The sequence below is a fragment of the Neurospora tetraspora genome (assembly GCF_033439725.1).
Source record: "Neurospora tetraspora strain CBS 560.94 chromosome Unknown B0H65scaffold_3, whole genome shotgun sequence".
Lineage (NCBI taxonomy): Eukaryota > Fungi > Ascomycota > Sordariomycetes > Sordariales > Sordariaceae > Neurospora > Neurospora tetraspora.
In genome coordinates, this window is record NW_026944385.1 from 1467523 (window position 1) to 1493390 (window position 25868).

At 37.8% G+C, this 25868-nt stretch overlaps 5 protein-coding genes across 5 annotated transcripts; 1 reads left to right on the top strand and 4 right to left on the bottom strand.

Moving 5' to 3' along the window:
* Window positions 1–152: 152 nt before the first annotated feature.
* On the top strand, window positions 153–1876 carry B0H65DRAFT_547523 (Alpha/Beta hydrolase protein; the record flags this gene model as incomplete). Its single annotated transcript, XM_062829525.1, has 6 exons — window positions 153–157; window positions 686–917; window positions 982–1212; window positions 1276–1518; window positions 1662–1787; window positions 1868–1876. 6 exons carry the CDS (start codon window positions 153–155, stop codon window positions 1874–1876), a joined length of 846 nt encoding a protein of 281 aa, XP_062682791.1.
* Window positions 1877–3007: 1131 nt separating this feature from the next.
* Window positions 3008–3241, bottom strand: B0H65DRAFT_412343 (uncharacterized protein; the record flags this gene model as incomplete). The annotated part of the gene is made up of 1 exon (XM_062823845.1): window positions 3008–3241. A coding segment is annotated over one exon (234 nt), but the record flags the coding sequence as incomplete, so codon positions are not given.
* A 9564-nt stretch (window positions 3242–12805) lies between these two features.
* On the bottom strand, window positions 12806–14111 carry B0H65DRAFT_570827 (uncharacterized protein; the record flags this gene model as incomplete). The annotated part of the gene is made up of 2 exons (XM_062830464.1): window positions 12806–14042; window positions 14088–14111. The coding sequence occupies 2 exons, from the start codon at window positions 14109–14111 to the stop codon at window positions 12981–12983; spliced, it is 1086 nt and encodes a 361-aa protein (XP_062682793.1). The 3' UTR covers window positions 12806–12980.
* A 1048-nt stretch (window positions 14112–15159) lies between these two features.
* B0H65DRAFT_538404 (MoeA, N-terminal and linker domain-containing protein) lies at window positions 15160–16755 on the bottom strand. Its single transcript, XM_062829090.1, has one exon. It carries the CDS (start codon window positions 16745–16747, stop codon window positions 15275–15277), a length of 1473 nt encoding a protein of 490 aa, XP_062682794.1. The 5' UTR covers window positions 16748–16755; the 3' UTR covers window positions 15160–15274.
* Window positions 16756–16990: 235 nt separating this feature from the next.
* B0H65DRAFT_461190 (uncharacterized protein) lies at window positions 16991–18173 on the bottom strand. The gene is made up of 2 exons (XM_062826586.1): window positions 18000–18173; window positions 16991–17923 (listed from the first exon to the last, which is right to left on the bottom strand). Exon 2 carries the CDS (start codon window positions 17838–17840, stop codon window positions 17223–17225), a length of 618 nt encoding a protein of 205 aa, XP_062682795.1. The 5' UTR covers window positions 17841–17923; window positions 18000–18173; the 3' UTR covers window positions 16991–17222.
* Window positions 18174–25868: the final 7695 nt, after the last annotated feature.

A 25868-nucleotide genomic window follows, 5' to 3' on the forward strand; every position in this document is an offset into this window, starting at 1 on the left:
CGCATTGTGCACGGGCCAGGCCTGTCAAACCCCACCACCAATTCTCACGAACGTCATTCTTGGCATCAACGACCAAACCCATCAACATTTCAACCATGTTCGGCTTTGTTGTCCTTCATGGCTTCTCTTGATAATGTGGGCTTGGTTTTACCATGTCGTGATATATAACGGTGCCATCGTGGGCCAATTCTTTGCCTAGGGAAGCATAGGACACTTCTAGGGGCTGCACCCGCTGTCGTCAATTGCAAACGGCGTTCAAACAAAGCCAATCGCATTGTTCTTTTCCCGTCGTTCAGTCTTGAAATATTTAATGCCAGACGGAGAAAAATGGGAGTTGGATGGACCGAACACCAAACTCTCATGGGCTCCCCGTTGTGAACACCACGGAAGGTCGTTGATCTTTCGGCCCAGGCCGGGGCCGGGCCCGGGATGGATCCAAAACGGGGCATCGAACGGCCATGCTCCGAGCACTGGCGCCGTTTTTGCGGGCCGGTCGCCAAACCCCCGAACCGTCAACGACCTCAAATCTGGACCGCATGACTTTAACAACATGAGTATAATTCTTGTACCCTTCCTACTCGAATATCCTCCTCCTCCTCGGCCACCCTCTCCCCTTCCCAACACCACCCTCCTTTTCTCTCTATCCCCCAGGCCAACCAGGCCAAAAATAAAGTCCATGCACCAGCTGGGCCTCCCTCCTCCTGGGACTTGCCTCCCTCACCACCGCCGCCTCCCTCCAGCAAGTAACAACCGAGTTTGGTCCCAACCCAACCAACGTCGGCTTCTACATCTACGTCCCCGACACCCTCGTCTCCAAGCCCGCCATCCTCGTCAACCCGCACTGGTGCCATGGCACCGCGCAAGCCGCCTACGCGGGCTCTCTGTACGCCGCCACCTGGGCCAACACACACGCATGGGTACATCGTCATCTACCCGAACTCGCCCAACGCGGCCGATCAGTGCTGGGACTTGTCTTCCAAGGAAGGCTTGACGCACGATGGGGGCGGTGATTCCCTGGGTATCGTTAGCATGGTCCGCTGGACTATCAAGAAGTATAACGCTGATGCGTCCCGGGTTTTTGTCACGGGCGTGTCGAGCGGCGGGATGATGACGAATCTGTTGGTGGGGGCGTATCCGGATGTGTTTGCTGCTGGAAGCGCCTTTGCTGGTGTGCCGTTTGAGTGCTATGCTTATCCGGGGAATAACTCGGGGGTGTATGGTTGGTGGAGTCATGATTGTGCTAAGAGACGGGTTATCCATACGGGCGCTGAGTAGAAGGCCATTGTCGAGGCGGCGTATCCGGGTTACAACGGGTGGAGGCCCAAGTTCCAGACGTTCTATGGGCCGGTAGACGAGACGGTGGATTATGTCAACTTTGGGGAGCAGATGAAGCAGTGGACTTCTGTGTTGGGGCTGAGTGAGATGCCGACGAAAGCCACGGCCAATACTCCCGTCAATGGGTGGACAAAGTACGACTATAGGACGGAGAGGAGGTTTGAGGCTTTCAGTGCGGCTGGTGTGAGCCATGGCATTCAGAATCAGGAGAGCACTGTGATGGCTTTTTTCCAACTAAACTGCAATACTGGATGCTTCTCTTGGGGACAGGGTGGTCAAGGGGGGTCCTTGCCATCGGTGTCAAGTTCACCAACAAAAAGCTCTAGCACCAGCACGGTCGGAGTGACGAGCTCGGTGAAAACCATTCTTACTACCACCAAGATCACGTCAACCACAAAGGCGGCCGTGACGACGACGGCTGCGGCAGGTGGGCAGACTTTGTGGGGGCAGTGGTAGGTGTATGCCTCGTTTTTTGTTTCATTCCATTCCTTCGTTCCCTTGGTGATGTCTAGCTAACATTCGTAACACGAAGTGGCGGTAACGGCTATACCGGGCCAACAGCTTGTGTGACAGGTACTTGCACCACGTATAACCCCCATTACGCCCAGGTAAGATTACAGCCCTGAAGATTCGAGTTCAACACCCTGTGGTCGATGTGTCGCAGTTTTCTGACTGTAGGCAGTGCACGCCAACATCTTGAATCTCATCGTCGGATGTTGAAGCTGTGGGTAGTACACGGCAATTGTCATCTACTGTCAAATACGATGCTATTTGGCTGTCTGTGGAAGGCGTCATTCCTTGAAGTATGCTCTTGTCAGTCGGAAGTTTGCAAGCTTCAAGAGGGCGTAATAAACTCACTTCATCCCACCAAGTCTCATATTGCCAATACACGAAACAAGCGGTTGGCTTGACATATACCCAACCCATCGTTTCGTAGTATTCTTCCGGCTGGTAATGGATCCAACCGGTCATGTCGCGGTACATCTTTACTCCCTCCGGGCTGAGTGTTGCCCAAGCCCATTTTATCCAACAAGAACCTCTGAATGTCAAGATTACTAGTGCATACAGCCAACATAAGAGGGTGATGTGACGTGTGACGAGGACCGGACAATGCACTTAACCCTCCCTCAGTACACGTACGAAATGGACAAAGGCCGACGGAGCTTGACTTCATCACGCTAACCCCGTTGTTCAGAAGATAGCAAATGATAGTGCTGTGGTTGAAGACAGTGCCGAGGTCCAAGGCATGCCAAAAATATCTTGGGCGTTTACCTGGTTCTCAGAAAGTGGGTTCTCGGATGTTGTCGAGAAAGGTGTAAGATGAGTCTCACGATGCTGTTTTTGGCTCATGGTGGTCGCTGTAGTCCTCAGGCTCGTACTCAACATACTTCTCGTAGTCATGCCAGTGATTGTAATCGGCGTAAGTCTCATAATCATCCCAGCTGCTTTCCCCATCGTACCCAGCCTCGCCATCGCCGTCGATGTCCCTTAATCTCAGAGGCCCGAAGCGCTTCATGATGCTCTTCCAAGCCTTGGTATGCTCTGGTTCGAATAATTGAGTGTAAGTTTCTGGTTTGTGCTGACATAGCTTCCGCCAAATTTGCTTCAAGCGGGCGCTCCGGGTTTTGTCAAGTTTGTTGGCTGTTCGAAGGTCAGAGTCGGCATTCTTCAACAAAGGCCGACGAGAGGTCCACGCTTGTTCCAGGTTGGCACCCGCAGCATGGGAGAGCTCAAGAGTTCGCAGGTTTCCAATCATAGCTGCCCAAAAGAGCGCTGTGGGTGAGCCGGTCTTGCAATCGAGCTTGTAGAGGACTGGGTTGAGGATGTCGTAAAAGCGCCGGCTGACCCTGACGAGTGACGCGAGTTCTTGGAACGACCCGAGATGGCGCGGGATCTCGTAGATCATTTCGAGTGGGAGGTTCTCCATGTTGTGTTTAGTGGTGGTCTGGGTTTTGGCCGATTTCCATAGACTCCGATGGAGCGTGAGGCTGTGGGTAGAATGTGAACCGGAAAACAAAGGATGGCAATATCGTCGCGTAGAGATGGTGTCTCTTCGGTCTCACAATAGAGGTAGAGAAAGGGCATCAACCCAAGTTGGTAGTGGAGTGGAATGCTGGATGTTCCCCTGGAGAAATTGGGACTCGTCGGACGGTCAGAAAAGAAAGGGAATTGTGTGTGAGCGGCGAAACAGGAGGTACTGCAGCCGGCCACAAACTGGTTAGGGCACGAGGCCCAAGTTACGTATTCTGGCACAAGGGGAAGGAACAATCTCCACTTGGAAGATTTTCGGCGCATATGGAACGTACAAGACTGAAGGAAGGTGCGCCTCGCAGGTCGTTCTGGGCAAACAGAAACGCCATGCCAACGGCAGGAAGTCGCATATTGCCAACCGATACTTACCTGTACCGGGAAGGCGGGGGTCTAGCGAACAGCAAATTGACTGTCAATTGATTGTTGGGGGGTCGTAAACGTTGGGATTTTTTCAAATGTTTTAGTGGCTGTTCGAAATTTTTTCAACATTTACCGAAATAAACGTTTAAATGCATCTAAGCGTTTATCCAGGCAAACGTTTTCCCTGCCAAGCGTTGGAACCCTACTAAACGTTAAAATTATTAAACATTTATAGTACATCAACCGTTCATTAAATATTTAATGAATATTCGGCCAAAGTAAACGTTTATATATTGTAAGCTTAAAATCTAGGCCTGAGAGAGCCCGGATCGGGTCCAGATTCTAGTCGGTACCCTATATAACCCTAACCCACCACCCGCCGCCCTACCTTACACCCGGTTAGCTAGCGCACTTCCTATACGAACCCAATGCACATACTAAGTAATTCAATCGCCAGCGCCACGCTAGGCAATACATATAGGCTACACTAATATTTCGCTACACTGCTAAAATTATACATTATAGGTATTACTTACGAAAATAATTAAATTAATAAAACGGTATTATAAAAATAACTAATACCTTTAGACTTAGGAAACTTATATAAAACTAAAATACTAGTCGACGTAAAGGAAATCTTTGCTATCTTCATTATATACCTATTCGCCGTCAGCTTGCTGTATAAATAGTATTATATATATATCCGTTATAATTATTCTAGAAAGCCCGACTATAAGGCTATCTTCGATATCATAAATTAGTAGGCTGGTAAAAGGGTTAACGAAGCCATTATATACTAGCTTAACGGACGAAATAATTAAGAAAACCCTAAATTATTCTATACTTATAAATATATAATAAATTAAAATTATTTATTAGTATTTTTAATTTCTTTTATACATACCGTAAATTACTTTATACGTAAAGATCTACTCTAGGCGTGCCTTAATCAAGCCAACGTTACCGCTAATATCAGTATACTCAAATTCGATAAATTCGCCCCTTTCCTTAGTAATACGCTTACTGGTTTTCTTAATTAAACCTACGGAAAAGGTTAGTATACTAACTTATATAGGGGCAGATTTGTCAATAGTAAGTAGAATATATATTCCAATATATACCCAAAGCTAGGGAAAATATCCTTATATAATAAAAGTACTACCTTATAGTATAGTATATAATCGAAAGCGTTAGTACACCGTATAGTAAAACGGTATTTATATTCTATAAAGCGTATTAACCACGTAGAGAAGGTATATATATATTTAGGAAAATACAATTTAGCTAAGGTAATTTCGCATAAAAAAAAATATTTTAAAACTTACGTATTATTCTACAATACCTTTTTCTACTACTTTAATTACTATAAACCCTTTATTAAGATAGTCAATACTCGATTATAATCGTCTTTATATACATTTATTAATTATTATCAGAACTAAGTATTTATTTTCATTTATTTAATTGGGAGGTGTACTGCACGAATAGCTTCCTAATTTAATCGAATAATTATATTAATATTATTATATTGAAGAGCATCGAAGGGTTTAAAATATAGCGATGGTTTAGCAATAACGGTAGCGGCAAATATCTCGTCCCAATCGGCGGCAATACCAAGCAATTATTTCGTGCTTGCAAGAATTGATAAAAATAGCAACGGAACGGCCTATTATAAAACCTTAATTTAATTGGCGAAGTCGGTCTCGTTATCGAATCTATTAAGGAAGAAGAATCGAATAGTTTATATAAAGAATTCCCAAGCAAACAAATCTTTTTCCGGAAATCGATAATTAATGTAGTAAATTACTTTCTTCTAAAGCTTAATATATATATGCATTAATATTATTCCCAGCGGCGACGTCAATTAATTTACTTATATTTTAATTCAAATACTATAACTATACAAATTAAAATAAGACCGTATTCATCTACGACATTAGGATAATAAAGATTAATATATACGTTCGGGCGTAATATAAAAAGCTAATACTTATTCGATTTAATTAACTTAAACCCAATAACGTCAACGGCGATCATTAACGTCTCTATATCTTCAACATTTTATAAAGCAATAACAATACTAACAACCGTCGGGCTAAATACTATTAAACCCGGGCTACTAACTACAATTAGAATAATATTTCCCAACGAATCGAAGAATATACTACAACGCTTTATAGCGGCTATTTTAATTACTTTTAATATAGCGCTAACGTACAATTAGAAAAGATATTAACTTTTTTTTACCTACTTAGTATAGGTATAATAGTCTCGATTTTTAGCCGGTAATTAATCAATAAACGTTAGGATATTAGTACGAACATTTTCAATAAATATTTTAATTAATACATCGACCTCATCTACTAAGCATCCAATTACCTATTTATTTAGATAATTATTAATTTCTTTCTTATATACCAATATAAAAGAATCAACAGTATACTTCTTAATAAATTTAAACTTCCTATAATTCCCTAGCCAAAAACGCAATACTAAAACGATTATTACCAACTATTATCCGCCTTCCCGGAGCGAATACAATAATATGTAGTATAGCAATTACAAGCTCCTCTAACCAATTAAACGAAGAAATCGACAGAGGGCTCTAATATAATGAGTATTGCCGGATAATATTAATATTTAGTCCATAAAAAGGATATATATTATTTTAATTAAATTACTAAATTCAGAATATATAGAATTAGGAGGGCGCGCTTTTATAATATCTAATACCGGGAATATATATATCAACTCGGGATCTTTAATAGCCAGGCCGAATTCATTAACCCTTACTTCGAATCTACCCTTATAGCTTTTACTTCCGACTATCGTAATTAACCTTAAAAACTTACGTTAACGTATAATTTCGTAATAGTATCATTAATTCTCGCTATTAGAAAGATCGAATTCTAAATTACCCTTATCGGTTAGGGTTACTTTATAAAATCGATACCTCTATTTAGCTATTAGACGACGGAATTTAAAGTTGTCTTACTATTAGGGAAAATTACTGATAATAACGAAAATTATCCCTAAAACGAAAATAGCTTATTCTCGGATATCGATAATTTAACCATTTTCAAACTTTCGAATGCTATACCCGAGTCTCACCTAGACTTATTCGTCATCGGAACTATAGGGCCCAATATAATAGGCGTAATATTCATCTATTTTAAACGATCCAGCTTTTTAAATATTATAATAGAAACGTATATACTTATAATAAATTTAGATATAGTACGATATAAACTGAACCCGTTAGTAAATAGTATAAATAATATTATACGTACCAGAATATTACGTGTAACGAGCGTATCGATTAAAATTTATCGTATAAATTCTTAAATTTCTAATTCCCTTCGAATTATATAGTATTTATATAGCAGAATAAAACGTTATAACAGTACGTTAACTTTTCGGCGTACTACAAGTTTAATTAATCTAATAATATATTATACTATATTACTGTCTAATTAAACGGAACTACCGAATACAAAATTATAATAGGTTTTGAAGTTTTGGAGGTAATATATTTTTATCGACGATACAAATATTATAAAATCTTCTAGAACAATATATTTATTATTTAGGATATATTATTCAGTTAGGAAGCTTTTTATTATAATAATTAATATTTATATACTTAATACGGTTTTTATTAATTAGACGAACGGTTCAATCCTATTTAAAATATTATTTTTTTCCGTTAAAGGGTCTTAACGTTAATTACACTATACTTCAACGATTTTACCAAAATAATATTTACTTGTATTATTACTAATTTCATAGGTTTTATATTTTTAATAATAATAAGTATATACAATTATATTAAATAGGAAAATAACTTTACTTTTTCAGGTATATACAGATTTACTAGAAATAATCCTAATCGACGATACTTATACCCTTAAATACTATAATTCGGTTAGATTATCGATTAATATAGCCATACTAAAATAGAATTAAATACTTATATTATTTTATAAAAAGAAATACATATATTATACAATATTAAAAAAAAAAAAGTCATATATCGTAATCTAGCTAATATATTCGATCTACTTACAACGAACGCTTACTAATTTCTCTATATTCATAAAGATTAGCGCTTTCCGGATTTCTATAAAGGGTAAGCGTTACTTTACCCTATTCTTTAGAGTAGTAATACTTACAAGTAATTTAAAAATAACATCGTATATTTCCTAGAATTGATTTACTACCGTATACCTTTATAGGATTTCTTTAAAGCTACTATACATTATATTGGAAATACTATTCAACTACGCCTATATGCCTAATACTATACTAAAATTGGATAATATAATACTTTTCCTATTATATAATAAAGGTTCAAAATTATCGCCTTCAATACTTCTACTTTACTAATACTATAACCTTCTACTAATTCTTATCTAACTATTAAAAGGGAGAGGCGGAGGAAGGGGCGGTATATACCGTATACTATATACAATATTATTAGAAATATAATTTAATAGTAGAGGATAGCAGGGGGTTAATATAATAATTATAGGCGGCAGTAACTTAACTAGTTCGACTTTTTCGTCCTCCTTATCGAAAACCTTATTATTATTAAATGGTTCATCAGGTATAAATTAATAATCGGCTAGCTACTACAACTCTTATATAATTAGAATATCTTCGTTATGAACAATTAAAATATTAATATCCAGATTATTATTTAATTATAGAATTCGCTCAATAAATTTAACATCGTGAAAATCCTTATATATATTAATTAACGATTTTTCTAGGTCGTACTCTAATATATATTAAATTTACGGTAGTACAGTTAAGAAAGGCGCTATTATCGAAGTCGAAATAATTAGAATTAAAATCCTATTACTCAATTCTTAGGATAATTAATTAGGTTAATAAATTAGGCTATTCGCTATATATTCGTAGTATTTCCGCTTAAATTACCGCCGCGATGAACGCTGCGAGCCGATACAATTATTATCCCAACGATATTTTAACCGGTAGGAGGAGAGGTAATAAAGAATTAAGGAGGGGTAATAAAATAAAGCAATATTATCGGTCGCCTACGCATATTACTTCTAACAACCGATATAAAATATAGCTTTATAATAATATTATCTACTTATATGGTAGGGTCGAAAAATAATAGTACGACGGACGATAATAATAGTAAAGTTAAAGTTGAGGTTGAGGTTTGCGACACAATAGTTAAAATTCAATTAAAGCTGTTGGAAGGTATCGATCGACGAGTGGATACGGTACGAAGGTAAGGTTAATACGGCTGTGTGGAGCGTTTAAAGTGGAGCAGAATGGTATGTAGAATGTGGAGAATAGTAGTAGATTGGTCGAGATATTGATGAGTGTCTAAGATACATTTCTTTTCCTCTTTCCTCGAGGGAAGCCCTCTTCAAATAGACTTTTTGGATCAATGAGTCATCGAGTGACAAAACCGTTTGTACCTTTAGAATCGTTATTTTCTGATGATTCCAACGGTAGTCTGGTTATTCTTATATGTTAGCCGTAGAGTCCGGAATTCGAATCCGAACGCAAAAGTCTTCTCGGACTTCTTTCTTCACTTCTACTCCATATGGTCGTCATATGACGAAACCGTTTATACGGTCGGAAACGTCGTGTTCCGTTCTTTCCAATAAAATTACGTATGACTTCGTTCGACTGACGTTGAGGCCGGAATTCGACTACGAAGGTCGAGGTCTAGATTTTCCTCTAGGTTTTCTTCCGGATTCTATTCAGGGTTGATCCCTGTTGCAAATCGAACATTTCTTTAGGACCGGAATTTTTCTCCGGTTATAAAAATAGTATTTATATATAAAAATATAAATTTTATTTTTCTACTTATATATTATTATATAAGCCCCTAAATCTAGTATAAGTCCATTATTATCATTATATATATATTAAGTCTATAATAACTAACAAAAGCTTTGGCCGGGCGCGGTACGGCTGTATTTTAAAATTGCCCAATTTTGAATTTATTTGCTAAAAATTATAGTTAACGTACGGCCTTTGATTACTTTGAGTACTTCGACTATATAGTAAATATAATTTTAGGAAGCGTGCAAAACGTAAGAAAAGGTAATAAAATATTTGTGAATTTTATTTTCGATCGTTAGAAAATTATATATAAATATACGAAGTATTGTAATTAATTAGTAGTAAATCGCTACTTACTTATTAATATACTTAGGTAAACCAGTAGTAAAATTCCCATTACACCAGTAATTATTATATTCTGCTACGCCTATTTTCCTAAAAAGTAATAATAGAATTAAATATTATAAGAATAATAATAATATAGAAATAATAATAAGGAAAAAAAAAAGAAAAAACGAAGTTGTGGAAAGAAACTTAGTATATTAGCCCGATAGAAATAATATAAATACAAACCTGACTTATTGGCGGTAAAATAGATCTTTATTTTCGTCCTCCTCTTCGGACTCCGAATTTTCGTCCTTAGTCGGAATAGCTGATATATTTTCCTTAACTTTCTTCTTTGCCCTCTTAGCCTTTCTCTTCGCCCTCTTAGCCTTTCTCTTCGCCCTCTTCTCCTTTTTCCTCGCCGCCCTTTCCATTTTCTTTTACAATTTCTATTAGGCTACGGCCCGGCGTTTAATTTCCTCGGCTCTCCGTTAAGCCTCTTCTTCATCCTCATCTTCGGAATCGGCGGGGATGGGAATAATAGTTATTTTAGCAATTAGAAATTCCCTAGATACCTTTTATACTTAAATATAATTTAGTATAGGTATTTATAATATAAGATATAATAAATAATATACGTTTTTATAAGGATTACACTTAATAGGCGTTTTCGTCTTAAAATTCGCTTAGGAAATGCTAATAGTAATAAAATACTTATAGGATGGAATGGCTTTGTAATTATTAAGGAGGGTTTCCTTCTACTTTATTTTTATAAGCAGATTTTCTGTACTACCCCAGATATAATTAATATATTGGAAGATAAGCTCCTACTAGTATTCTATATAGGTTACTAGTATATATCTACTTAGGATATAATAATATATTTATTACGATAATAAATACGATTAGAACGAAGGGAACCTTTAATATTAAGGAAGACCTTAATATATTTATAAGTAATATAGAAGTTTTCCCAATTCCAAGTATCCGATATCTTCTTTCGGATAATATCGTCCAGTATTCAGATAGAAGGATTTATAATATCTATATTACCCGTCTCCTCTATAGTCAAATCTTTTTAACTATACTTATAAAAATATTAATATAATAAATAGAATAAATAAAGTAATAAACTTATAAGAGCTACATAGATTATTTCGAATTAGACGCGGCGGTTGTTATTAATTAACTTCTTCTATAATATATCTTAGAACATATATTCGGGAATTTATAGAATATAATATTAATTATATTAAAGTCTATATATTATATTTCTAATAGTAATATTAGGATTTAATATACTATATTAAGTCCGTAAACAAACTTTATAATAGGAATAATACGGGCATTTTTAATTTCTCTATAAATAAAGTGCTCTAACTGTAATTCCTTATTTATGTGGGCTGCCTAAAGATTTCCTATTTCTTGGGCAGCGGTTATAACGTCGGGAATTTATTCGCCCAGGCGCCAACACTTTGCGGGAGCCTTCCGCTTAAAATAACCAGAGGTAAAGGTAGCTTCTCTATCCTATTATATTATTAACTACTATATATTATAAAAATTGAAGATATAATTAGGTATATTAACGTTACTATTAGTACTGTTAATACTATTATATATCTATAAATTCTTAATTAGAATAGCAATATGGTAAAATATTATATTGTAAATACGTACGGACGGCCTAATTTATTATTACTACTATTATTGCTACTATTGTTGCTACTATTATTGCGTAGAAGGAGGGGTAGAGGAAGTTTGACCGGCTAAGCGTTAGAAGGCGGCGAGGACGGCGTTGAGATTACTTCTATCTTACTTTTTTATTTACTTCTATATTAATATATTATATTATTGCGGTATATAGTATTATAATATTTATATTTAAATTCTTTAGAACTTCGGTAAATATTACCTAATTTATAGTAGCGCTACTACTAGGGGGTACGGGAGGACTACCTCTAAGGGGCAGAGCAGCTATTAGTATAGTAAAAGAAGAAAGAAAGACGGGAAAACGGATATATAAGGGTATAAGATATAAGGACGGGCGACGATAGTATAGGTATAAACGACGGGAATAATAAAGTTAATAAAGTAGGCGGGCGGTTGTAAGTAGTTTATCGGGTCGAAACTTTATAAATTAAAGGTATATCGCTGCCCAGAAATTATAAAGTGTACTATATACGAAGTCCGTGTATGCGCTTTACTACTATATACTATTAGAAATTTATATACCCTAACTTTTATTAAATATTTACATTTATAAACATTTTACTAATTTAAACATTATACTTCTATTACTATAAATATATAGTAAATAAATGGTTCAGTACCTACTAGTTATTAATTAATAATTTACCCCTTGCAAACGTTACCCCAACGCTAACCCATACCTAAACGTTTATTTATATCAACCATTTGGAAATATATCTGGCTATATCAACCGTTAATCAACGCTTCGTAAACGTTTGTTGCAAAACCAACTGTTAAATTACAGTTCGAAAATTTCAAACCATTTTCCTACTGTTCGCTAAACCCCCCCTTCCCGGTACGGTACCAGGACGGGAGCAAAGTGCCGTTTACTCATAATCACGGGACGTGGATCGGACTTTCGCATCGACTGAGTTTGATTACGTGCTCGGACTGCTCTTATTGCGCTTTCCAAACTTTACCTCTAGGTACGTACTTGATGCTATTCCAAAACAACCCCATTGTTGAGAACCATGACGAGAACCATCCAACCCCTGAGACATGACTCGATATGTTACCGGCAGTTTCGTTGACACCATTCCGTAAAACACACGCTGACCCATCGAGGGAAAGAAAAATGTAGACGCCTGCCCAAGTTGTCAACCTGCCCTGACTGTGATCCCCAGAGCACAGCAAGCCAGAGAAACATACCAGCACGAAATGGAGGACACTGACGATGTGCCGATAATTACCACTGTAGAGAAGAGCTTGTTAGCATCGCTTTATGCACGGACACCATTACCAGACGGCTGATGGACAGGAACACCTACAGTTTTGTCGTCGGTGAATTCGCTGGGCATATTCTTGGGTAAAATCAAACAACAGCCGTCGCCCCTCCGGGTTCTCAAAATTAATCACGCCGCCCAAGCGATTAGCCCAGCAAGACGCATCTGCATCGCATTCCAGCCGTGAACTTCCCGCAAAAAATCTTCCATATCCCGGCCCTCATCAGGCTCCTTGCACGCGACCAGCCCGAGGAGAGCGTGGACAAGGTATTTGAAATCCGCATGGTCTGGTCGCTCTGGCATGACGAGGAGAAGCGTGTCGCGGTCGCACCCTTGGTCGGGAGACGCAAAGGAAATGTCTTTTTGGCGGCAAAGCCCACGCGACATTCCATGTTGGACTCTGACTCCGTTCGCTACCAAATACCGAATGATTTCCTTGCGCCCAAAATAGACAGCGAGGTCAATGGGATGCCACCAGAACAGTGGGTGGAGTCGCGGGTCTCGGCTAAGGGGGTTCTCCCCGGCGAAGTCCGGGTTATCGGTTCTTTCGAGCTCGATTTTCAGGTGGAAGAAGTCATTGCGCCAGGTGTATCTAGAGTCTTGGGAGGCCGTCTTGAGGAGCGGCTGTCCGGCTTCGTCCTTATCTTTGGGCCAAAGATGGTCTTCTTCGGAGTTAGGGGCTTCTTCAAGTTCGTAGGGCTCTTCCCATGGACCTTCGTCCACCACCCATTCTGTGTCGCTTTCTTCGTCGTTTTGCTCCTCTTCGACCGGCTCCTCGGGCGCTTGGTCAGGCGGGTTTTGGTCCCATTCGTTGGTGAAGTCCCCTGGGACGACGTCAGGGATCTCAGGCCAGCCATTATTGGTTGCCTCATCACTGTTGTCTTTGTCGTCCGCAGGGTCTGTCAATCGGAGTGCAACTTTCTGGTAGAAATCCGGGCTATGGCGGTAAGGGTTGGGCGGAAGATCTCGGAGCGGCTCCTTGGATGCCCAGGCCTGGTTGAGTGCCGCCCCGGCTTTATGAACTAACTTGAGCGTTTCCAAGCTACCGACCTGGCAGGCCCAGAACAAGGCACACGGGCTTCCACTGCGTACATCCAGCTTGTAGAGCAAGGGGTTCAAGACTCGGTAAAACCACCTGTTGGTCCTGGCTAGGCTTGCCAGGTCAGCGAAGGAGTGACAGGACTCGGCGATCTGAAGTAGCGTTTCCACGGGAAGGCTTTCTAGAGTCCATGGTACTTTGGATGTCTGTTGGAGTGCCATGGTGGTCGATTTCCACGGGAGTTCGTTTTGATGGAGGCTGTGGCCATAAGCCAGAGGTAAGCAGTTAAGAACAGTGGTGTAGATGCTACTCTTTAAGACTGCTGGTGATGATGATTCGTATGGATATGGCAAGATGAGGGAAGCGAAAGAGTGGTACAATGGTGTGAAGACAGTTAAATACTGTTTAGCGAATGTTTGTGTGGTGATTCAGCGTCGAGCAGATGGATCTTCTGTATCAAATCGGGAGTTCAGAGGGTTTTATGCGGTGTTCATGTCCGTGGGATGACAGTCGGAAGAAGCTCGACTTTGAGGAAAAACGGGCGAATCCACCCTTAATGGTAAGCTCTTGCATTACTGTTGTTGCAAGAGGCCAGCTGCGGACCATGTAGAGGTGGCCCCTTGCGTGGGAGGGGGAAGGAAATAACATGACTGAGGAGGAGATGGGGAAGGAGATTTTCGGTAGCTTCAACTTCCTCCCTCAATTTCCACTCTGATGGACTCCAGTCAAGTTCAAAATACTCAACTCGGCGATGTAGCATTGTCCTCCGGATCTAGCAGGTCATTTTCCAGCTGATGGTTTCGACAGGGGGCGAAGGAGACAAGAGTTTGCTAACCCCATTCATATCTCAATTTGAGACTTTGAAGAATCCTCCTTAGTGATTCAGTAAAGATGGTTGATACTCGTCAGAGTCACTGGGTGAAGTGTCTGCCGCGTTGGAACATAAAACAGCTTCTGGCTTGATCCCGATTGCCAGTCTTCCTTTGATGCCCGGCCGCCGATGGAGAAGTTTCATTTACCAAAACGGCAATTGTGATGTGTAAGAGTTAGTGCGGTACGTACCTAAGTACTCATACACTGCCAAGGCTGTTGATAACGCGCTTCGTTAGCACTCTTTTAGCACGCATACAGCGAGGAGCCCTAACAGCAGGAAGAATCAGTGGTTACAGACACTAACAATTTCAAAATGCGGATTTCGCTAGCGTTGGGCACCAATTCCACTGTGCGACTTCCATTTTCTGCAGGCCTCTTTCTCCCACCATGACGGGATGTTCACAAAGTGACAACAAACACCAAGACAAAAGGGACGTAAAGATCCATGAATGCTGATCCCGAACTCCAGCAATTGCAGCGCATGTACTAACGGATTGACAGCCCAACACGGCTATTGCCATTTCTCCTCCCGACACGCCGACAGCGATAAACATGGCACCATTGCCCCCTGCACAATCTCCTGGCCATGCGGCAGATGGATCCAGCAGTTGGCATCGATGAACGGATACATCTTGCCCGGGCCTTGGTCCTTGGTCATGCGAACCACCTTATGTCGCCCATCTTCGCTCGCCGTCACCCGTCCGTGTCGGAAACAGTCCAGACAAAGCGGTCCGCAGTCGTTACCCATCGATGCCTCGACCGGTGCTCCCGCGTCCATGTTCGGTTCCGATTCCAGCCTCGTCGAACATCGCAGTTCCAACGTCGTCAGAAGCAGCTCGTCCAGCTTCTCTCCTCGGACAAACTGGAGGTACGGCACGATCAAGAACCGGAAACAAGCCGCCATCGCACAAGGGTCTCCCGGAAGCCCAAAGAAGGATACAAGTCCATTGTTGGGTGCGTTCGATTCGAGCGACGCAAACATGGCTGTGGCTCCCGGTCGCATGGCCACCCCGTGGAAGTGGAGTTGTCCTCCCAGCTTCTCGACCACGGATCTGACAAAGCCCGACCTGCCTGGCGTGGCTGACCCTGTCGTGACCAGAATATCGAACTTGTCCGTCGCCATCGTCTCGCGTAGTGCCTTTTCCAGTGCCGCCGGATCGTCGCTAGGCAGCAAGCCCAGAAAATGCGGCTCTGCTCCATATTCCTTCAAAGCTGCCATCAGGTAAGGCCCATCAGCATCATATGTATACCCGGTGTCGGTCCTCTTGGTTGCAATCGTTCCGTTGACATCGCTCCGCACGATTTCTCTGCCAGTTGACCACACCCCAACCCGAATCAGCGGCTCAACAGCGACCTCCCTGATCCCGACCGACGCCAGCGGCAACACATGGCTGGACCGTATCTTCATTCCCGCCCTTATCAGCCTGTCTCCCTTCCCGATATCTGCTCCGGCCCTCCGGCGGTTGGCATTGTGAGTAACCGGCTTGGTAAGCATGATGAACCTGTTGCCTAATTGCGGATCCGCCTTTGGTACTTCTGCCAGTGAGACTTCGCGGACGTCTGTTCCCCAAGCGCATGCGTCCATATGTATCAAGTGTTCGGTGGCCGTGTCGGGAAATCTGGCGCCGACCATGATTTCGTAGCATTGGAGAACACCGTCGGGTCCCCTACAGGGCGGCGTGGGTGGTGGTTTGTCGCCTGGCATGATCGTTCCTGCCACGCGAAAGTAGATCGGGTTCGTGGGCGAGGCGTTGATGGTGGCTGAGGATACCATTGCGAATCCGTCGGCAGCGGCCGTATCGAAGGCTGGTGTTGAGTCGGGGCTCAGAATGTCCTTGGCCGCTTTCCGCCCGACCGAATCTTCGAGTCGAACGAGCTCTTCCGTCCTCGTTCTGCGTTGGGACATATCGTAGGCCGCCTTTTGCAATTCCTGCAACGCAGCTTGGTACTGCATCGCCATTGTAGTGAGGTGTGTTGTATGCATTTTGGGCCTGGTTCTTGTCGAGTACTGGCATGCTCATGACGGACACTTGGAATTCGACTGGGGAGGATGGATAAATAGTTGAGGTTGTCAGGATGACGTCGATGAGGAGTCTCTCGAGTGCTCCCAGCTATCTGGGCAGTCGGGGCCACCTGCACGGTTCTCGAGGCTGCATCTCCGCCCTCTACTTTGCTACAAGTTTTGGTCACAGGCAGACAGGGTCTCGGTCGTCGTAACTCGGAGATTCTTTTGACGAATAACCTGTCTTCCAAGCTATAGAAATGATAGAATGTTTGCAGTGATACACTATAAAAGCCAAACCAAACGCTCATCCGCCGTCAGGACCATCTCCTGTCCGAATACAGCCTGCATATGCCTCAAGTGAGTCAAGTGACGTTACAAGATCTTTTGTCCCTCGACTCGCTATCGGAGTATTAGTATCCAATCTGTTCGCTTGTCCTCTTTAACCCTTTCCACGTTAGTTTCCCGTATGCATCGTGGTCTCTTTGTAAGTAGGCAGCTCAATCGGCTTTGTAGCCTGTTGATAGGTAGGCGGCACCTCCATAGATCCCGTGGTTGTAGGCTGATTGTTCACAACGCATTCGGTCTGCGGTTGATCCCTCATCATAAAGCCTTCGGTCTGTGCCGTCTGGCTTCCCACGCCGACGGTGTCACAGTTATCCCCCGGCTCCCGAGCAAGTATCTCGTACGTATCCCAACAGTTCTTGAAGCAGCACGTGTCGCACGTGCACACATCGGCGCACCACTTCCACCCGGGGATGCACCACTCCTTCACAATTATATCCATAAATTCCCACAGCAGACGAAGAGGCCAAAGCAGCGCGGTAAGCACGGCCAGGATAATGCGGCCGATGAATTTTGTGCGCGGCGCCACCATCGGCTGTCTTCTCTCATCGGGTTCCCCGAGCGAGATCCGTCCCAACTGTGTCCCAAAATAGAGGACCGCTACAATAAACCAGATTGTGCCGGCCATCGTCCAGATAATGACAGTGACTTCGTTGGGGTCACCTGTGGAGGTGGAAGCTGGTGCCGGGGCTGGTGATGAGGGTATCATGGTTTGGATGATGACGGGCATGACTGCGGGTATTGTCTCGGTGGTTTGCTGATTTGTTTTGTTCTGCTTATGTCGGGTGATGAAGGTGGGTGGGGACTTTGGATCTTCTGGAGAAAGGTCCAGGTTAGCACGGTTTCTGATGGAGTGGAAGGGAGGTGAAATTGTGGGATGGAAACCTACGATGGAAGAGCTGGTTGATGTAATGCAAATAACGATCTTGATTGCTGCTGGTGTCTGTCTCGGACAGGTTGGGGTTTGTTGCAGCTATTGGTGGATGATGGTTGATATTTCGGATGTTGGACTCGAGAACGAAGAAAAGAGGGAGAAACTGGAAGGAAGGAAAAGGACTCGGAATGTACCCGTTGGTGAGGCTGACAGTTCCTGTCTGTTCCCCAACTCTGCTCCACAGAGTTGGTGCCAAAACCACCGGACATGCCAAAACCCAACCGGATAGCAAAAATCGGGCATTTTCTATAGGGATTTTCTGTAGTATTTAATTATATAAAAACTAATAGTCCAAATATGACTAAAACTTGTATATGGGCTTACAAATAGTTATATAACGTAAATATAATTTTTATTTTATCCTCCTACCTAAGCTACAAGTTTTATTTCTTTTTTATTATAAGTATCAAAATTAGCTGTTTATATTAAAAATTCTATATAATTCTAAGATGCGTACAACCTTTTTATGTATTAGTATTAGTATATAAGCGTATAGCCGCTATATTATAAACTTCAACGCTACTTATAATAGGGTCTTAATATTTTTAAAATCATTTTTAAAATTCCGTATAATTATTATTTTAATTATAATTTTATATAATTAGTCCTAAATAGTTTATTAAACCGTGTACTATATTAATTCTAGTATATTTAGCTTGTTTGAAATATATACCAGGTTTAAAGGTTTATATATAAATTATTTCCATTTTTATCTAACCTTTATTTATAATTATTAATCATTTAATATCGAATTATTTATTTTAATTACTTTAATCGAATTAATTACCTTAGTATTCCATTTATATATTAACCGCGGTTATTAATGTAATTTAAAAGTAGTAGAATTATTTATTTAATTTTCGAATTAATTATATTATTACATTCTTTAAATTAATTACCTTATTTAAATTAATTATTTCATTATTTTATTTCTATATTAACCGTAGTTATTAACTTCGTACGAAGGTAATTAGTTTGCCTATCCGGTATTCAAATCGATTACTTTATTACGTTATTTAAATTTATTATTTTATTTTATTATTGAAATGGAGCAAAAACACACCACCATAGAAAAGCATAGCCTACCCAAAACCTTGGAGTGAAGTATTAATTTGAAGGTTAGGAATAGTTTCGCGAGGATGCTAGAATGAAGCCTCTAAACCGTAGCTATTAACCACCAAAGGAAGGAGGGGGAAGTAGAGCTTTACCCCTAAATTAGTTGCCCTAACGTTAGGAGCAAATCTAGAAATTAAATTTTTAAGGAGGGGATTACGAATAAACTCAACGCTTAAATGTTTTTGGGAACGAAGTTCAAATATATTCTACTAATCGAAATAATATTTAATTTAAACTACCTACTCTCTTCCTTCTTATTTTAAAGAGGAGTACTACCCTTTTTATCCCTAAAGATTTCTATTATAATTACTTACCTTCGGAGTTCGGGAGAGACAGTCCAATAGATCTACTCCTCCCTATCTAAATTACTCTACTTTTAATAACCTACTTGATTTATATTAAAAAAATCCAAAAGAATTCCCTAAATCAAACTTCCCTTTAAATCTAACTATAAATCCTCTTAACAAATTCATTAAAAAACTAAAACGTTAACTCTAAAAAATTAGTATAAAGAAAAATAATATAACCCCCTTTTTTTATTACTATATTTAAAAATTTACTCCTCAATTCCTATTCCTTCTCTACTTTACTTTCCTAATTCGTTTCTCTTATTACCTTACTTTTCTCTTATTAGCCTTCTTTTTTTAAACCCGCCTCCTTTTCTCCTTATTAATTACGTGCCGATCCGCCGGCACAATATCCTTAACGAATATCAAATCAATTTAATAGGGTAATAATATATCCTAATAGATCGAATCTCCGAAAGAAGGCTAATATTTAAACTCTATACTTATAACCCTTATCCCCTTAAAAACGGTCTTACCCTCTAAAAATTCTATATTTACTATAATTTTAGCCGGTAAATAAAAATTATTAATTATTACCCAATCTTTTATACTATATTTAACCCTTATTTCTAACCGCTTATAACGTACCCTTTTCTTACTCTTTATTTAAAAAAGAATTAAAATTTCCTTCGTCTTCGGGGGCACTGAAGGAATTATTAATTTAATACTTTCGAAATATAAATTAATTATTCTATTATTAATTAAGGCGGGTTAGAAGCTTTCGCTAAGTAAATTAATAATTTTTCCTACTTTTTTATCTTTCCTCTTTATTTATTACTAAATCCGAAAGTTTATTTTAAATTAAGGGAGAAAATTATATAAAAGATCGATATCGCGCTACTCCTTAGAGCCAATCCACTAACCTACTTTATTATACCCGTTCGAATATTTTAACCTCCTAAAATAAATAAGAATTTCACTAATCGGCTATTTATTATTAAATTAAATATAGTAATAAATTAATTCCTTCTCAACTTTCGATATTACTATACCTCTCTATTAAGTAACTAATATAACGTTATGTTATAGGGCTAGAGCCCAGGGGTTAAACTTGGCTGATGCCAAGCCGTATCCTGTATTATTAATAGGGAGCTTGCCTTATTGAAAGGGAGCCTGCCTTATCGATAGGGATACGAGCCTTCTAGTTGGCCAGACCCACATGACTGCCTGGCTCTTACGCTCCAAGCGACCTATATAAAACCTTCTTTTAATTGCACTCTTCTAATACAATCTTCCTTTTCCTCTTTATTAAATATAGTATTTTAACCTTATACAATTACTCGCTATATAATACTTTCATAGACCCGTTATATTATATTTAACCCTCTTTTTAAATACTCTATACCTCGCCTATACGCCTAAAGAGTTTCCTTCTTATTACTTTGGTCTTTTGTAATACCCTTTCTATATTATTTTCATTTCCTTTAGTAATACTATTGCTTTCGTTCCTTAATAGCAGCCTTTTACTATTGCTTTCGTCCCTTAACAATAATACCCCTCCTTCTATACTTTCGTATTTATATTACTATTCTCTCGTTATTACGCTAGGAAAGCTTCGTACTCGCTTCGTTCGATTTTGTTCGCTTATTTACAATTAATCCCGATTATAATTACTATTTAGACCCCCGTCCCTTTCGATAACAGTCTTAATTTTCTTCCTAAAATCCTTACGTAAATAGATTTGCTACCTACAATATAAATTGTCCGCTTACCTTTTCGTATACTATTTTAAATAGTAATACTTTCTTTTAGCCTTTGCTTCCTCTAGGTAGGCCCGGTTAGAGACGCCGACGATCTTTCGATATTAGCGTCGTTAGGAAAATTTTAAATTCTATTTAGATAAGAACATAGAAGAGGAGAGAGGATAATAGCGGTAATAGCCTTAGTCTGAAGAGTAATATTAGTTTCGTAGAAATAAAATTAATTTATTTCAATTTGGTAGGGGTTTAGATGGTTATAATAACAATAATTTAAAAAGAGGAGGAATTTAATTAAGTAATGGTTTTTATTAATAAGGTCAATAGGGGACGCTTTAATAAAATTATAGTAGAGGGAATATTAATGAGGTATTTAGAAGGAAGGATTTTTAATAGTTGGAAGAGGTAAAATTATAATGTAGGAAACGTTAATTCATTTACCTTCGTTATTAGTAGTATAAAAAGTCTTTAAATTATTACCCCTTTATATGTAATTAGCAGGAAATTAATATTTATTACGATATATAACTATAAGAAGGTAGTAAATATTATATTTTAAAGGTATAAGGATTATTAAAGTTGTTCTTTGGCGAGGGAATTATATTAAAGTATAGTTATAGTAGTAATAATAATTATTATTGGTAAGAGAACTAGAGCGATACAAAATATTAGGTGATTACTTTAATATTGATTATTATACGGTAGATGGATTTTTGTTTAGTAGAAGAGGGCCCGTAGATTAGGTAAGGTATAGATATATTCCCTAATTTAATTTTAGTTCCCGTATATTAGGGAAGTAACTTTGTGAGGGCAGGTATTTAGTAAGGTACCGCCAATTCGGGTAGTAAGTAAGTGGTTATATAGTATTTATTTAAGGGCTTAGAGAAGGGATTTTTAAATTTTCTAATATTATTAATTTCTTTCCTATTTAAATAGGTATTTGATTGGAAGCGGTTATTAATAGATTTCATTACTTTTATATAATTAACTAATACTTTATACGGTAGACCGCCTTTTTTAAGGGGGAGTAGGGGGGTAATATTATAGGGCTGGAACTTAGGGGTTAAGTTTGGTTAATACTAAGCTATATTTTGCATTATCGATAGGGAGTTTACTTTATTAATAGGGAACTTGCTTTATCGATAGGGATGCGAGCTTTTTAATTGGCTAAACACGTATGATTGCTTGGCCCGTGCGTTCTAAGCGACTTGTATAAAACCTTCTTTTAATTGTACCCTTCTGGTGCAGTCTTCCTTTTCCTCTTTGTTAAATATAGCATTTCAACCTTATACGACTGCTCGCTATGCAATACTCTCGCAGACTCGTTACACGTTATAGGCTATTCTTATCTATCATTTAACTATTACTTTTTCTAATTGGATTAGGTTGTTAATCTAAGTTTATTATTTCTAGTATATTCCGTTCTCCTAATATATAAGTACCCGGGAGGGGGCTCTTAGCCTATTATTTAATAGGTTTTTATAGGAAATTTCAATAAAAAATATCTTAATAGCCTCTATTACTTAAAGACTATATATTTAAATTAAATACTATTCGGAATATAATATATTTATTTAATAGATTTTATCGTTTATATTTTTAATCCACTCTCTGTTATTATCTTTGTATATATAATTTCTAATAGAATATTTTTTATCGGCTTTTTTTATCGCAAACTCCTCATTTTAATCGGTATCCGGGGTTAAATTAAAATAGAACTATCCAAATTCTCTTTAATTGAAGATAGTAAGGACGAAATAGTATTAATAATAAATCAGGAAATATTATTATTATATTTTTCCCAGCTAATATTTATAAATCAATTCTATACTGGGTAATTTATCGTTATTGTCAATATATACAATATTAAAGAGGAGGTAAATATAATCTCCGAATTAGTGAAATATCTAAATTAATCCGGTTATAATTAAGCCTCCTTCTAGTTAAGTAAAAGTATTGTAGGAGTACTATATATTAATAAAGCCTAAAATAATAATCTTCTAGGATATAACGTTGTAAATCGTTTTATTAAATTAATATAAAAGCGGGGATAGGTGATTTTTTCTAATTATAATTTCTATATTTTTTTAATTTTTTAAATCTATATTGATATCGAACAGAGCTGAATCATCCTTATCGATAATATTAATCTCTAAATCCAACTGAATAAATCTCCAATCTATTACTTTATCGAAAGGTTTCAGTTAATTATAATAGGGTAGGTAAACCTCTCTAAATTCAATTTCAATATCAAACCATTTCATTATATATTTATTCTATACTATTAAAGTATTATAAATATTCCGGGTAATATTTAGAGGGAAATTAATAATCGTAGTAAGAGGGAAGAGCGGATTAAAAAGTACATTTATAATAAACTAATTTAATCCTAATACAAAAGTTAACAAATTTCTAATAGGGGAGGATCTTACTTTCGAAGGTCGTTATAATAATAATAATAAGGAAACAAGAGTAGTAGAAGGGGAAGAAAGGCGGGGGGGGGGTAGCCTTCTTTTATAAACGTTCAATAAATTATTAATATTAAATATTCTTTTTTAAACTCTTACTTTTAACAATTTAAATAAATTCTTTTATACAAGTTTTTCTCTAAATTACATATTCTTCTATTATTTAATTTCGAAAAGGAGTAAAAGAAGTAAAAACTTTCTTCGAAAAAATCAGGGTAAATAAATACTTAAGTATAAATTAAGCCCGTTACTTCTTAATCAAATACCTTTTAAGTATAATTTTAGTAAAAAGGGTACCTTCTATTTCTTTTTCTAATTCTATTTAGTATTTGGCTACCCTCTAAATTATTGGTTATTTAGAAAAAGTAGCGTATAATTTAATTTGAACTCTTTTATTTAGCTTTTTTATTATTTAATATAATTACCCTCCTTCTCTTCTAATAAGAAAAATTCCCTTCTTAATTTAAGCATAGCCTATAATTGCCTAATTAAATATAAATATTTTTCTATAAGTAATATTTACTAAAGGTACTTCTCATTTAGATTTCTTCCTCCGTACCTTTTCGTAGTCGGGCTCTTATCTCCTCTATTTTTTAAAGAAGGAAATATTAAATTCCTAACGCACCTTCTATCTTCTAATTTTCTTCTTCTCTTATTACTTATTTTAAATTTTATTAAACTACCTTTCGAATCTTCCTCTCGGAAGCCCTCTTATTAAATATAAAAAAAGCCCTCCTCCTCTTTCTTTCCTAAATTTTTCTTAATCTTTAAACAACTCTTCCTCTACGACCATTCGTTCTTACGTAACAAATCTGCACTATATCTAACTAATGTTTTAATCCCAATTTATTCCCTATATAAAATAATCTAATTCAAAAAGTAATCTGATATAAACTCCCTCATAAATTCCAAAGTTTACCTCCTTAGCTTATATTCTTTAATATTTGTACAATTCATTTTATTATTTAAAAGCGCTTTATTATTCGTAAAAATAATTTTACTATTCTAGTTCCCTATTTCCCGCTAAAGATTAATAATAACCCTCGTTATATTAACGAACGGCCTAATAGTAAAAAATAATTATTTTCTAAAATATATATTAACTTATTTAGTAGCTGCCTTATTTCTACCAATAATTTATAAAATATTTCTCTCTGTCCGGCCTATTAAACTTTTATTTAATTAATACGGATTTATACCGTTATTCGTCCCTCCTTTATTAGTAAATTATATTTAGAATAGATTCACCCCGGCGCAAATAATCCCAAAAACATAATTAAACTCTACAATAACTTTAATTTTATAAAGGAATACTTTAAAGTAGTTGAAAAATTTGTTTTCGCCCTTAAATATAAAGGTAAAGATTATTAGAGGGTATTTGTTGAAAAGAAGGGTGGTTAATTTTAAGGGTTCTACCTAGCGTATATATTTAAGAACAAGGAACGTATTTTTAATTTAATAATTTAGGTATTCGGAAAGGAGTAAATAATCTGCTCCTAACTTATTAATTTTTTTCCGTTTATACTAACTATGCTTTCTTTTTAGGAACCGTATTATATATACCTACTATATTAAAATATTTTAGAAAATGTTTATTTTAATTTATATTGAACGGTACTAGTAGGAGGTTATTAACGTTTGGAATGCTTTTATTAGGTATATATTTCTATATAGGATTATTGAGGGGGGGATTTACGGGAATTATATTTGGGTTAGTAAATTTATTATAAATTATACTACTTCTTCCAAATTTATCGAATCTTTTAAAATTTATATTAAATAATACTTTGGCAAATTTAAGAATGAGTATATTATAACATCGAGAAGTAGGGAGGGAAGTAGTACTCCTAGTATATTAGTTGGTGGTTACCCTCCTTATAAATAATGACGTATTAATTTGCCCATCTATATTGGGTAGGATAATTAATTGGAATATATTTAATATAAAGTAGAGGTTCTAGGCTTAAAAGATCGGGGTATTAACGTTAGGAGTAGTTAGGAAGTTTAAAAAGTATTGGAAGTAATTACGGAGGAATCGGATTATAACGAGGATTCTGGAACGGATTAGAAGGATAATAATATAAAGGAACCAATTAACGATATTAATTCGAATTAAGATTTAAAGCTAGGTATACGTTAAGGTTCTCTTCGGCGATAGTTTCTTTAGGGGGAATAGAGAACAAAATAAAAATTTAA

Excerpts from the sequence above, each read along its gene's own strand:
- B0H65DRAFT_538404 (XM_062829090.1), bottom strand. The coding sequence starts at position 16,747 with ATGCATACAACACACCTCACTACAATGGCGATGCAGTACCAAGCTGCG.
- B0H65DRAFT_461190 (XM_062826586.1), bottom strand. The coding sequence starts at position 17,840 with ATGCCCGTCATCATCCAAACCATGATACCCTCATCACCAGCCCCGGCA.